The following is a 14,045-nucleotide window of genomic DNA, read 5'->3' as shown; positions in this document are numbered from 1 at the left end:
TACCGGCGCTGGTAGGTACCTACTGACTTCACAAAGCTTGGATTTTTTACATGCAATTTCAACCATATGCGTGGATACATTTTCAATGTTGTTGGCGAAAACACCAATTAGGTATTTAGACACTTAACTAGTGTCATAAATGTAATCCGATCCCGGCGGCATCGGTCTAGTTAACTACCCGGTCGGATTTTATTGCTTAGGGTCGAAAATATTGTTTTTAAACGATCTCCACATCAACAGTTTTGCTCGGTATACCCGAGAAGTAGCTTGTTATAAAAGTGAATAAATGTATGGAGAAAATCATAAAGTAAAATGTCAACGAATGTTTCCTCATTACATCCGAGATCTCGCTATTTCCGTGATCGTAATAACCAAGTTCGGCTGTATTATCAGACCCGTGATCTATGACTACTAATAAAAATACACATTTGGTACTACTACATGATGAGATCGTCGCATTGAAATGCAGCATTCAACTTTACACATTACTCATAGTCCTGCTAATAAGGCCACCTATGCATATTTTTAAGATCTGCAGTCATACATGAGTACTTACTAGAGGTGAGTTGGAAATACTGTCACCAGTTTGTGTACTTAAGTTTCAGATGAAACAACCCATACTAAGTATTTGTGGCCCAATAAACTTGTTTCAAGAAACTTGAAACGTATTTCGAATTCGAACGCATTCGATGATATCATCGCCGTGACTCGCCATTCCGTGATGTTGGTTGACTTTCAGCGCTATTGATATTAAATGCGCGCGAGCAAGATATCATGATACATGTATGTCTAGCCGTGATATTATACTCAACTGTCATTGTTCTCCCTTTCTCCTCTGTTGTAAAGTTGGTATAGTGAAGGACAGAAATGGTCACATGTTCGTTTTAATAGTAATACTATTGAGTTCGTCTTAGTTTTAGTTTTAAGAGTTTTAGTTTCAGTTGAGTATGAGACTTTATCGAGTTGGCGTTAGTCTCAAGTCCCGGAGTTCGACGCATGGTATGAGATCTCGCCGTCCGCTAGCTAGTTCGTAGTCTTGCTACGTATGAAATCATCACCTCGGACGTCGCGACTCGCGTATGTTTAGTAATACTACGGAATTAGTTTCAGTTGAGTATGACATTTACATCGAGTTGACGTCAGTCGCAAGTCCAGGATAATGTACTAGTATTCGAGTTCTGATAACGCTAACTGACTACGCGTTTATCTGGTTTTGTCACGTCGAGTTTCTCGATTTTTTAGTGTTATAATTGGAACTTATAAACATAAACTGAATTCAAATTGTATGCGTGATTGTCTAAATGGATAATAATTATATTATACTTAATAAATAATTTGTGTAAAAATGGCTACTAAAAGGTTAAGTTTCGTGTGGAATCGTTCCAAAGAAATAGTTACAAATTATGCTATCTGTAATATTTGTAAAATAAAAAATTCATACAAGTCAATGTCAAATTTGAAGAAACTTTTACAGCACAAGCACCCAACTATTCATATTGAATTTGCCAGGCAAAATATAGCTCCACCTGTAAATGAAAATGCTTTACAGACAAATGAAACCAGTGCTTTTAATGCTTCAGTATTTTCTACTGAAACAGGAGTGACTAGTGCCAGAGTTCCAGCTGTACCTGTCTCGAAAATGGGACTTTTCGAAAAGCGGATGTATTTTTAAATTCTATTATAGCCGATATTTCAAATACTAGTAAGTATTTTGGAACAAGTTTCGATACTAAGTATTTTTTAATACTGGTAGTAAGTATACTTAGTCTTCAAAATCAACCAGTTTTCCCACCTCTAGTACCTACTGTACAAGCAGGTATCTACTTCAATCAGTCAAGATCAGGGGTTCCCAACACTGACCCTATTTGAGTGTGCCCACAAATTGATAAATGAAAAGAAATGAATATTTTTTTACATAGACATTGTATTTTATTTTACATAATTAACAGATCTGTTAATATATGGCACATAAATTTATGTGTTGACAATTGATAATATTTTAATATGAAGTTTTGTAATGAGTTGTTCCAATCGGATACAAAAAGTGGTTTCCGAAAATTCCGAAAATGTCATCATATTATGTCCCCTGGAAATCTTGTAAATTCTGATAGATGACATATTTTCTTATGCATTTCTGTTACATACAATGTGCCTTTCACCCGGAGGCTCCGGGTTTGATTCCCAGTGAGGTCACAATATATTTATTTCCCAAAGTCTGGTTGTTTGTGATTGTTTCACTTTATATTACTAACTACACTACTGTTACACTATACTACTGTGATTGGACCTTGTAGCTTGTTGTAGTTTTAAAAAAAGAATCACGATAATATCTGCCTGCCACTTTCTTCTAAATAAAAATAAATGAGTTCCTAATCAAAAATCAGTTGGGAACTCCTGGTTAGATTATTTCTTACAATCCGTTAAAATGAATGACAATGAATCTACTGTTAGACTCTTTAGAGAGTAAAACTGTAGCAATGGGCACATAATGAAAACGTATTTAAATGGGGAACTTTATGGAATGTTCAATAAAAAGTCATGCAATTTGCGAATAACACGTAGTTGAAAAAATACGTAGTTAGAGGGGTCCAAAATTTTACTTTAAACAATTGTGCATTGCATATATTATCGTTTCCATTATTTGACTAAAAAGTAATACAAAGTTAAAGTGAAGGTTTAGTAAGCTTACCAATAAACAGCCATGCCGCCCAATGGCCCACAGATTGACTTTCTTATCATCTCCGCCAGTGGCCAAGACCTGGTTGGATTTGTGGCCCATGGCTAAACAGTTGACATTCGACGAATGCGCCGCAAACTCCTCTGAAAGTTTTCCAAAATAGTAAACATAGAAATATCTATGAAACACAACAAAGAAATACATTAAAAAGCATGAAGGTTTTCAACAATTCTAGTAAGATAATGATCATATATACGAAGACAATGTAAATTTGGAGGTGAAAATAATAGTCACGATTCTGAAAAACCTCGTAAATTATAGAAGAAATCATTACAAAGAACAGATGGTATACTTTAAGGTTAGGTTTGAATTGTTGTCATTGAAAATAACACTATGAAAAACTAGACGTTTCCTTTGATTGTATTTCATATTGTAGTTAAACATAAGTAAGAGTTAATAAAATCATTGGAATAATTACTTAGATGTCGGTATATGTGTGAAAATATGTATTGGAAGTAAGTAAATTCTAGAAAGTAAAATTAAACTTACGCAGCTTCCATGTTCGCTTCACATTGGATCCCATTATGCATCGGAATATTTAGTTTGCACAATAAGTATGCGTAATATATAAAATCTATTCAATTTCCCTTCAGGTTTTCCAAAAAATAACGTTTAAAGCAATATGAAAATTCACACTTTACAGAAACAAATTATTTTAGATTTTAGTTGGTAACTGTCAACTTGAATGTGGTGCCAGAACTAATGATAAAATATTCCCTAAAGTTAATACTGATAATTATGACATCTAAATTACAGAACGCTTAAAAAAATATGAGAAAATTTTTAGTACCTATCTACTTGCATAAAAAAATATAATTAAGTTTTAAAATAATAATCTTATTCCTCTGTAAAGTTTATTTTGAAATATAAACTCCACGGCCATACTGGCAGCCCCTATATTTTGAATTCTTTATGTCAGTTTGACAATTCTGATTTTGACACAAAAATCCTTTCTGTGTAACCAAAAATACGTCTTTGAATAATTGTTCTAAATTGCTATGTTATCATTGTAAAAAAGTATATTTAAAACTCATATACGATTTTTAACATGTTCATATTAAGAAGTCCCAAATTTTTTAATATATTCAAAGGATCATTCTCTCTTAGAGCTATTAGCTATGTTCAGGGACAGGAACCCGAACCTAAAATTAGAGAATACTTTTATTATATTGATCACCAGGGGATGGTTAGTAATTAATTCTCATGTGATCCATAACTATTATAATATTACTTACTGCTTTATGAATTCTTATCAACTTCGATGCGTCTATTTGTTTTAGAATAGGCATGTAGGTACTTACTGAGAAAATCATAACACCTACAAATATTTAAATGATTCTGAATTGTGTATGTCCAATAAAGAATGTTAAATGGTTTTGAAACAACATTTTTTTTTGTTATTTCTACGTTGACAGATGTTTCAGAATATAAACCCATCTTTGGAACAGTCGATTATAACTATCCGTTCCAAAGATGTTAATGACCCAGTTAAAGTGGAATTAACAAATATAACTTTGTTTCAAAACAATATAGGTATAATGGAGTTCTACCATGTAAACGTCAGTTCAATTAATAAAAATTGTTATATTTTAAATCTTGTGAATTATTCGTTATATAAAAAAACAGGATTCTTCTCAGATAATTGCTGACATATTAAAAAATTTAATTCTTGTCTATTTGGTCAAAGCCAGCGGCAAACAAATTTTGAAAATAGTCAATATATTGGATTGTTTGTTAGGTTATGTTATCTTCCCGCCTGGCTTACAGTCAACAGACTAGTACCAAAAATTAATTAATTACATACCTGTTTCTCTCACCTATTATTATTATTTTTTTATACTTGCAGTTATTTCTCGATGATAGTAAAATGAAAAATTTTACATCCTGTTTCAAAGAAAAAGTCTTTCTCACAATATTCTTCAGAAATCTCAAGAAAAATTTAACTGGACGATATGAAGAAGATTTTCCATATATATCTCTTTGCGGAAGGGAAAGGAATTTTGTTAGAAGTGACGATTATCCCATTGTCTATACACATATAATAAAGAAAGAGATTGACAACAATCCTAATTATTTAATATCTTACGGCCACGTTGGGGACTCACTTACCACCGCATTCTTGCCAGAGAAAGTTTTCATGCTTCCTGAATCTGGAAGAGTGTATCATCCGGCGCATCAAAAAGCTGGATCTATCGGTCTCATAAGATCTAAATTGGCTATCGAACTGAGTAAAAACTTTGCATTTGAAGACGGCGAAAATCAATCTCCCACACACATTACGTGGGATGGAACAAAATACTGTTTAGACAAGGATTGGTTTAGATTAGCAAAGGAGAGTGATTAAAAACAATTGTTTTAATTTAAATATAAGAATATTTATTATACATCACAGGGTATTAAATTTGTTCATTTTGATGAATAATATATTTATATCTGTATATAAATGATATATATTGCTATTATTCTTATGTACATGTTTCTATAAAACTAAGCTAATGTTTTGTTATTGCCTCACGTCAGTTATACATATAATCTTATGATTAAAATACAGGCCCGAGATTAATAATCAATAATTTCATAAGCGATAGTCTTTCATTTTGAAGTATACATGACTAAAAATTCATAGTTCTTTTTAATCATAAAGGAAAAATTATTTATATAAAAAGTAAAATATTAAAAATATACAAGGATACATTTTGTTTTATTCTATTAGTCAGTGCATATTTTCATTAAGTAATGTGAAAATTGATGAAATGGCAGAATTATTCTATAATAGAATTGAGGTGCTGAGTATTGAACGAATACAAGTGGTGCATCGGTGACATTGACTCAAGTTCAGTAAATAAACTTTGAAGTGAAATATGCGAATGTAAATTTGACATTCGATTTGATGTGTTGTTCTCAATAAGGTTTGATTTTACTGCGCTCATGCCCAGCTTCAGTTTAGGCAAATCTGTGCCATAACTATAACCTCGTTGGCTGCATACCATCCAATACTAACACACCGACCAATGAATGGCCCCGAATGCTTTATGAACTGTCAGAAACGGTGTGCGCATCAAAATATTTGAATTTAGCTAAATGCCTATCCTGTGATAAATGAAATGGCCGTTGTAAAATGATTCAATATTACCATTCCAAGAAAAAAAAATATTTCTGTATGTTTATTATTAATGTTTGAAGGACACAACATGCCAAACATTTCAATTAAATATATTGCTATAAGAATAATAACATTTTATACACCATATCCATGGAATACAGGGCTCAAAAAGACCGGAGCGCCATTCCGATTCATACAATCTATCCAGTCAATACAGTCTGAGCTAAATAGACCATATAACAAAAAATCTAACGCACTTATTTTTATAAAATACACATAAAATTGGATAACTATGTTAATAATTTCGTAAACTTTTCAAGTGCTCCGGTTCGTAAAAATTTCCATTTCGAGCGCTGATAGAATATTGTCCACTGTTAGGAATATAATGCTTATAAGTTAATGCATAGCAGTTGATGTTTGAATCCTGTTTCATGCTTTAATTTGATAAGTGGTGATATGAAAACTATTGTGCGACAACATCTTTTTGGCTACGTGTTAAAACTGTGAACTAACATGCTCCGCCCATTTTTACCCGGAATTCCATTGTAAATTAACAAGCTCCTCCCATTTAGTAGACAGCAGCGCCTAGAAGCGTAGCCAAGAAGATGTTGTCGTACAATACCTATGTATTCCATAACTATTTTTTATTATTATATGGCATGTGTACTTGTTTAATCCTCAGCACCTCAATCATTATATTTCCATCCATTCTTCATCTCGTAAAAAATGAAACAACATAAATTAATAACACATTAGTTAGAAGCTGTCTTTTTTTCCAAACATGTTTTTAATATCAAATTTCAATGTAACTTTTCAAGTCTCATAACGGTTAAAATAATTCCCTACGTCTTACAATGAGCAAGGTAATTTGGACATGCTTTGTTATATACTAGCAGAGTAGAGCTATTTCTTAAACCGTTAATATATTCTATCTGGCCTCTTCCTCGGTGGGTTTGGTGAAGGGTTTGAAGGTGCCGGGCTGCACCCACGAGAGGCCCTGGCTCGGGACAATGGAGGTAGGGCTCGACGGGTTGAGCATTGATATCTTGACGGAGTCATGGATGGAAGGGTCATAGGGGCTAAAGCAAATATAATGCTTGTCATCGGTGGGCGGCTCGTCATATAAATGGTCCATGCTCAACATGACACTCTCTTTGGCTTTTTCGCTGAAAACGATTTTATTTGTTTTGTACCTAAAAAAAACACAAATTAATTAAAATTTCGTTTTACATCCAAGCAGACAAATCCATCAAAATATTTAATCGATAATTGAAATTTTATTAAAATCGTCTTTTGCAGTTGGCCAAAGAATGTTACTTATATGAAAGTATGTTATGTGGGGTAAATGTAAGGTATCCTAAATTTGAATTTATCAGTATGTCCTCCCTAAAATATAATATATGATATATATAACTCTATTGATGTTATGAAAACTATTAGACTAGTACTATTTGCTTTAGTATTTTGCAGTGAAAAAATGTTCCAACGATTGACACGGTACAATATTATACAAATAACATGACACTGCTAACATATTATTATTATAAGTAGGTATATTGAAAAACAAAACACACATTGGTAACCAGTGACAAAACATAAATCACCAAACAGAATATTTTCTGTTTCATGATTAAATGAATTTATGGTTTACTTACTGTTTCAAAGCTTCAGCATTAAACGGCGATTTGACGTTGATATTTTGGAAAGTCCAGTGTATGTATTTTAATATTTGCCATATGTGATTATTTGACTTTGTCCATTTGGGGAAAACCTCGCCCAACGCTAATACGCCTGTATTGGGATCGATAGCCGGATGGAATATCTGCGATTGAAATGTTACTGTCTGGAAAGATTCAGAAGTCAAAGAATTAGATGACATAATGTAATAATTCCAAACCAGATTAATACGACATAGTAGTCCATTATGGATAACTGCAACAGTGTGTAGATTAAATGAAAAATCATGGCAGCAATCAGGTGTTACTATGGACTTCAGTGGGTCTATTCTATACTTATCGACCGCTAAAGTGATAAAGTGATAAATATTATCAAACTTAGGGTAGGTTTATATCAAAGTATTAGCACTTATTGTAACAATTACAATAAGATGTTTGTAATTCGATAGGTTTGTAAGTCGATAAGTATAGTAGACACACAGAATAAGCTAACATCTTATCTGTTCAGAAAACCAATAGTACTGAATTATACAACAGCAGAGAACCATTGAGCTTGGAATCTACTACTTCACGGGGACAGGATCTATTCCGCGTTGTAGGGTGTATGATAATGAATCCACTATGGAGGAGAGGTTAGAGCGGTCCACTTCTGATCAAATGGTTACAGGTTCAAATCCTGCCAGTTGAACAAAACTCAGTTACAACCAATATGTAATCTATTTATCCAGTATATGGATCCGATGTTAAACTAATGGCAAACAAACCAACCCTCATAGAAATATCTGTCAGGATATCTCCATACTGTTAGGTATCTCTCTATATACCCCATCTTTGTGTGTAAAAGGTTATTTATGATATTTCTTTTTTTAAATGTACAGTAAAAACCACTTTTTGTTTACTACATTCAGTTCATTTCTCTGAGACTGGTGTTTTGTAACAAATACAAATTTTTTGGTATTAATTTCGTATTTTTTACATTACATTCAATGAAAAACAAAATTGACGTTTGAGAGTCTGGCTTTACATGTGTTTTATGTAACGTGAATCAAATGTGTTCAAATATTAACACTGAACAAACATTTTCTCATTAGTGAATACATAATAATATGTAGGTACTTTTTACACATTTATGCATAAATTATATCATATTGTGCCAGAATTTATTTATATTTGGCACGTATTCAAATAACTGAAACAAAAATGAACTCTTTAGTTGCAAAAATAAATTTCGTAATGGAGTTCCACCACGATAACGCCAGTTAAATTAATGATACCATTATTAATTTGAATAATACTCACCGGACATTCACACTCAGGAAATGTTTCTGGCAAAGATAGAATGAATCTAAAAACACCACCTTCGTAGCAGCCGCTCCGTACAAAGATGACACCGTACCATACTGAAAGAAAAGTTAAACAATTTGTATCAACACGTCGCATGTTTTTTCACTCCCACTAAGGTGTTCTAATATGAATGCTTAATTTGGTTTTTTCGCATACGAGATCGCCTAGATTTCAACATCATTGTCTGACCTCTCTCTATATTTTTGTTACTGTTTTGTATAACGCATCATTGATAATTTCAAATAATTTCAAAATGGAAAATATAAGTTCTGAAAACTTAGTAGATAATCTCAAATTATTATATATTTTTGTTAATGGATGAACTTCCTCTCAACTTTTTTTGGTAAGGTCCAACACTCCGACACATAGGTTGAAAAACATGAGCCTGATGAGGGTTTTGTAGAGCTTTTTTTTAGTCTTCTTTGAGCAATTCTGTCTCTAAGCCGCAGTATGATTTGTTTGCTAGTGTAATTTTTCTAACTCCAAATGAAACAAGGAGTGATGTAAATCTGTCGGCGCTGATCCACGGAAAGAAATGGGATTTGCATAGGTATCTTTTTTGATTCTAGGTAATATTCAATATTTAAAATTCTTAAAAAAGGGTCTACTTAGATCATTCAGTACTTGTATGTAATTTTTTATGATTTTTGGTTTTACTCTTCTGAGTATGTACATCACTGTTTTATTTTATATTGTTATGTTACATAGTTCCATAGGGCCCCATGTTCGAATCCTGGGTTGACAAGTAGACATATTGTTTTTCAATTTGTGTATGAGTCAGAATATGGACCTAATAGGTTGAGCAAGTGGCCGACATCCATTTCTCATAAAAACAAAATCTGTTAATACAATAATAAAATAATACTGTTGGGTAGGTACTTATTTTTTTCTTTCATGTTGTGAACGTCTTGAATTTGTAAAGTTGACTATATTACGTAATATAATACAAAATAAATTTCAATAGGTATATTAGATGAAATCAATAAATTTTAAAATACTTACGAAAGGAATTTTCAAATGATGGTATCACGTAAACGCCATGCATATTTTCACTTTGCAGCATTTTGCTAAAAAAAATATTGTCATGATTATTAAAAATATTTTACAAACCTGTAAAAAAAAACATCTTGGTTAATTTTATTATTTGACAAATTTGACATGTAAGTTTAGGTTAATACTGCACCAGTCGAAAAATAATATAAGTAATGTAATCGTAGACATAGTATTTTACATACGCAAGACATTTTCATTGACGGTGGTAAAACAACAATGATCGGATTAGGTATATAAGGGGAAAAGTCCCTAAAGAGGCAATCTTTTTTTGTTATTTTAGATGAGGCATGTTCCAAAAATATAGATGCCAGCATAAATTTCCTTATAATCATTAACAAAAATTTAGGTGGTTTTTTGTACAGTCTTGGATGTGCTTTCCATCTAGTTTGAAAATAAAATGAACCAACCATTTACGCTGGAAACACAGAAAAAATAATTTACCACAGATATTGAACAGTGGACATTTCAGTATGTATTTGGAAATATACGCCTCTTATAGAAAACTTGAATAACCACAAAAGGAATTTAGAAATTGCAATAAAGAAAGTTATTCCAGTGTTACTTATTATATAGGTAATTAAGGTGTTTATCAGAATAAACAAATGTTCAATCCCCCATCAATGCAGATTAGATTGTACATAATGAACACAATGCTATATGGGTGATTGCCTTGTATATTATTAAACATATTTCCTTATCTATCATTTGACTTGGGTATCATAAAAGCTAAACATGGTTTGTCAACATACATTGATTATTGATAACATTCTAGGATTAATAGGTTAACAAATGTAACAATATTATTGCAAAAAGATTTTAAGAACATATTGGCTTTTATTAGACATGAAATGTTTTTATAAGCTTCATTCCAATAATATTATACCTTAAATTGAATAAATGTAATGGCAATATATCATTTCATTGGTAGAATTGCATACTAGTCAGGTATAAATGAACTACATGTGAATTCCATTAATAATATCACTGAATTCCAAATACCAGGGGAAGAGACTGAATGGGTGTGACAATTTTTTAGAAGCCAGCCACACTTTGCAAGATTGAGAATGCGTAATAAACATTGCATTTATTGCAGTGTTGATATGGACAATGCCCAGCAGTAGCGAAGGGTGAAGGTAGACTGTTAAGACCTGCCGTAAATAGTGCACATTAAACTTTGTTAGTCATGTGTACTTGTGTTTATTGAACTAAGACTACAATTTACAGATGGTATTGGTTACTTTTTAAGAATCAATTAAACCCTGCCTAACCAAACCATAATTTTTTTTTTTTTTTCACCATGTCCAATCCTAATAGGATCATATGGACCTCCACAGAGTAGAGGTTTGTATTAACAGATTTTGTTTTTTACGAGAAATGGATGTCGGCCATTTGCTCAACCTATTAGGTCCATACCCTGACAGACACAAATTGAAAAACAATATGTGTACTTGCCAGACCCAAGATTCGAACCTGAGACCCACGGCGTGATAGTCCAACACTTATGCCACGCGGCCACCGTGGATGTTATAACCATAATAGTTTAGGTAAAATTTGGGTGATACGACAAAATTGAGTACACTTTTTAATTCATGCTTATTTTTTTTCGTTGGATTAATAATATTTATGACACAAATTGTTGGTTCAATTTTTAAATTCATTAAGCTCTGCCGAAACCAAACTATAATAAATAAAAAATATTAATCTATCTATAAAATATCCAATGTTATGTATGATTTAATTGCATAATTTTAGATATTTTATAGATAGATGAGTATTTTTTGAGTATTATTTATTATGGCTTGGTTTCGCAGGGTTTAATTGAATTTTAAAAACTAACCAATGCCGTCTGCTGTTAGCCTTATTTCAATGAAAACAAATATGTATTACTGACAAAGTTTAGTGTGCACTATCTATGGCTGAACATAACAGCCTACCTCCACCCTTCGCCACTGATGCCCGGTCATTTCTGGTGGGGCTATCCAGCGGCGTGAGATGGGAAATGATTGACTGACTCTGTGTCACCGGCTATTGAATAAAATGACATGTTTTATGACATCGGAGTGAAATCATCGTTTGATTTTGGTGCACGTCTGCTGGTCTGAAAACATTGTGCTTGTGTTTACTGTGTGAAATAATTAGCCACGTAATTGAAAATTTTCCACCCTTGTCACACCGAAGTATAAAAAAATTACACAAGCAATATACGAAGAATAATTATAAATTTTTCCTCTTATTAGTGGTTCCCACATGTCTCCAATCAGTTTAACACCCTTTTATTCCTCTGGAAATAAAATGAGCAGCAGAAACCTCAGTTTTTAATTGGTCCAAAGATATTCATGACCACAGAGGCACTGCTCTAGAAAGTGGAGCCTAAAGTTTAAGGGGTTAAGACGCACAACTGCTGTGTCTATTACATGCCACATGGCAATGGCAGAGGCATTCATGTTATTTTTTGAGTAGCACCAAACTGACAAGCCTTCAGTGTTTTTGTGGAAAAGGCATTGCGGAATACTTCTTTCGCACACAGCTCGGTGCACAAACACCCTGTCAGGTTATATTGTTAATATATTATCATTATAATCGGCACTGTAACCCAATGTGGGTCTCGGCTGACCTAAAGTAAAGTGACATCTCGAAACACCACCCCCCCTCCTCTGTCAGCCACAAGCTACCTTCACCACCGTAGACTCAGGATAGCTGGATACCCAATGTATTTAACAGTGGATAAATCGCAGTGGATAAATTTTAATAAAATTTGTCGCAATTAAGTATGATGCCTTTATCATAGTGGTCTATGTGCATGGGCGCGATACCCGAGAGATGCAGGCTCGATTGCTGCGGGGTGTCCTACTTTCTTACTTTCAAAAAGATTTTTCCTATTGATTATAAGTAATAATATATTTTCTCGAAAGTGTTTTCAAAATTATGTATGTTATTTAAAAATTAGATTATGTGTTATGTTAGAATACCGGACAAAACATTATATTCAAAGTACGCCGATAGTTTTTTAGTCAGTCTTAGTATGGCCTGTAAATTTTATGATCAACACACTACTTATGGAATCAAGATATGAGTCAGACATTTAATTTGCGATTGTTTTGAAATAGCCGTGGTTGCCAGTATATAATTTAATCCCATTAAGATCATTAAATAAAGATTCATTACTTACTATTCGGCCATTATACTATATTCTTGCTGAAACAATTTATACAGCCTTTTTGAATCTGCACTTCCTGAGATTGATTTATCAGAGAGCATATTATTATGGTCAGTTCCGGCGTCTTGGCTTATCCTTCTGTTGATTGAGTCATGATGTGCGTAGCTATCAGCTGATTCTCTGTTCTGGAATAGATTGAGATGTACATACGTATAAAAATAATTGATAATAATGGTTGTTTTTATTGCATCTTCCTGGTACACCAACGATTTTACTAACCTTGGAACTCGCAGCAATAGTTGTGTACATGTTGACAGATGTTAGCTGCAATGGCTATAGTTGAAAGCTATTCGAGTAAGGTTCACCACATAACTATAGGATCCTAATCCTATCAATCTAAATTAAGTAAAAATCTGGCGAACAAAACACAGAATCAACTTAATTTTGACGTATCAAACGACGAATCGTCATAGACAAAGTACCAAGCATAGACTAATATACTTGTACCAAGTATTATCACCATGACAACACCAATAATCTCATTCAACGCAGCCAACAAATTTCTAAATTAATTTCTTAAGATTTATTATTGTGTTATTAATTTAAATAATTCTTTTATTTTATTATCTATTTTTCAGATTTTTTTCGCATTTGAAAAGTTACAAGGGATATTTATTTTATTTGTGAAATTAAAAAAATCTCCTAACAGAATCCGTACATTCAAATATGAAAAGGTCTAGTAAAAGTGCTCTGGCAAGAAGATCAGTTTTTAATAAAACCTCTAGAAAACATATTCTGTATTTATGTCGATTATTAAATCGAATAAAATATAGCTTTTTATAAGTACCAATTCTTCATTATTTAAATTATTTTATATAAAAAAATATTGTTCCGGCATTGGGTTGTCCAAGATTATTGCGTAATATGTGATTTTTGTTTTTGTGATGAGCTCATTTAGATACAGCACGAAGTAGT

The 14,045-nt window shown here is 32.6% G+C and overlaps 4 protein-coding genes across 4 annotated transcripts in view; 2 read left to right on the top strand and 2 right to left on the bottom strand.

Annotated features, from left to right (window-relative positions):
- kat80 (katanin p80) overlaps positions 1-3,426 on the bottom strand; it is a 28,590-nt gene extending 25,164 nt beyond the window's left edge. The window contains exons 1-2 of the mRNA XM_085955496.1: positions 3,227-3,426; positions 2,690-2,820 (exon numbers count right to left, since the gene is read on the bottom strand). Of these exons, the coding sequence (XP_085811622.1) occupies positions 2,690-2,820; positions 3,227-3,260 (165 nt within the window). The 5' untranslated portion in view covers positions 3,261-3,426. The remainder of the gene's footprint in view (positions 1-2,689; positions 2,821-3,226) is intronic.
- LOC147066447 (uncharacterized) overlaps positions 1-14,045 on the top strand; it is a 1,147,709-nt gene that overhangs the window by 45,616 nt on the left and 1,088,048 nt on the right. The window lies entirely within an intron of this gene.
- On the top strand, positions 3,652-5,224 carry LOC147066466 (UPF0598 protein CG30010). Its single transcript, XM_085955603.1, has 2 exons — positions 3,652-3,923; positions 4,584-5,224. Exons 1-2 carry the CDS (start codon positions 3,786-3,788, stop codon positions 5,079-5,081), a joined length of 636 nt encoding a protein of 211 aa, XP_085811729.1. The 5' UTR covers positions 3,652-3,785; the 3' UTR covers positions 5,082-5,224.
- LOC147066465 (protein crossbronx homolog) lies at positions 5,917-13,550 on the bottom strand. Its single transcript, XM_085955602.1, has 6 exons — positions 13,350-13,550; positions 13,083-13,255; positions 9,863-9,927; positions 8,816-8,916; positions 7,496-7,683; positions 5,917-7,033 (listed from the first exon to the last, which is right to left on the bottom strand). Exons 1-6 carry the CDS (start codon positions 13,377-13,379, stop codon positions 6,769-6,771), a joined length of 822 nt encoding a protein of 273 aa, XP_085811728.1. The 5' UTR covers positions 13,380-13,550; the 3' UTR covers positions 5,917-6,768.

The sequence above is a fragment of the Rhyacophila brunnea genome, unplaced genomic scaffold (genome assembly GCF_057557595.1).
Source record: "Rhyacophila brunnea isolate RB1 unplaced genomic scaffold, BYU_Rbru_1.0 scaffold_5, whole genome shotgun sequence".
NCBI lineage: Eukaryota > Metazoa > Arthropoda > Insecta > Trichoptera > Rhyacophilidae > Rhyacophila > Rhyacophila brunnea.
This window is presented reverse-complemented; position numbering and strand designations above follow the sequence as displayed.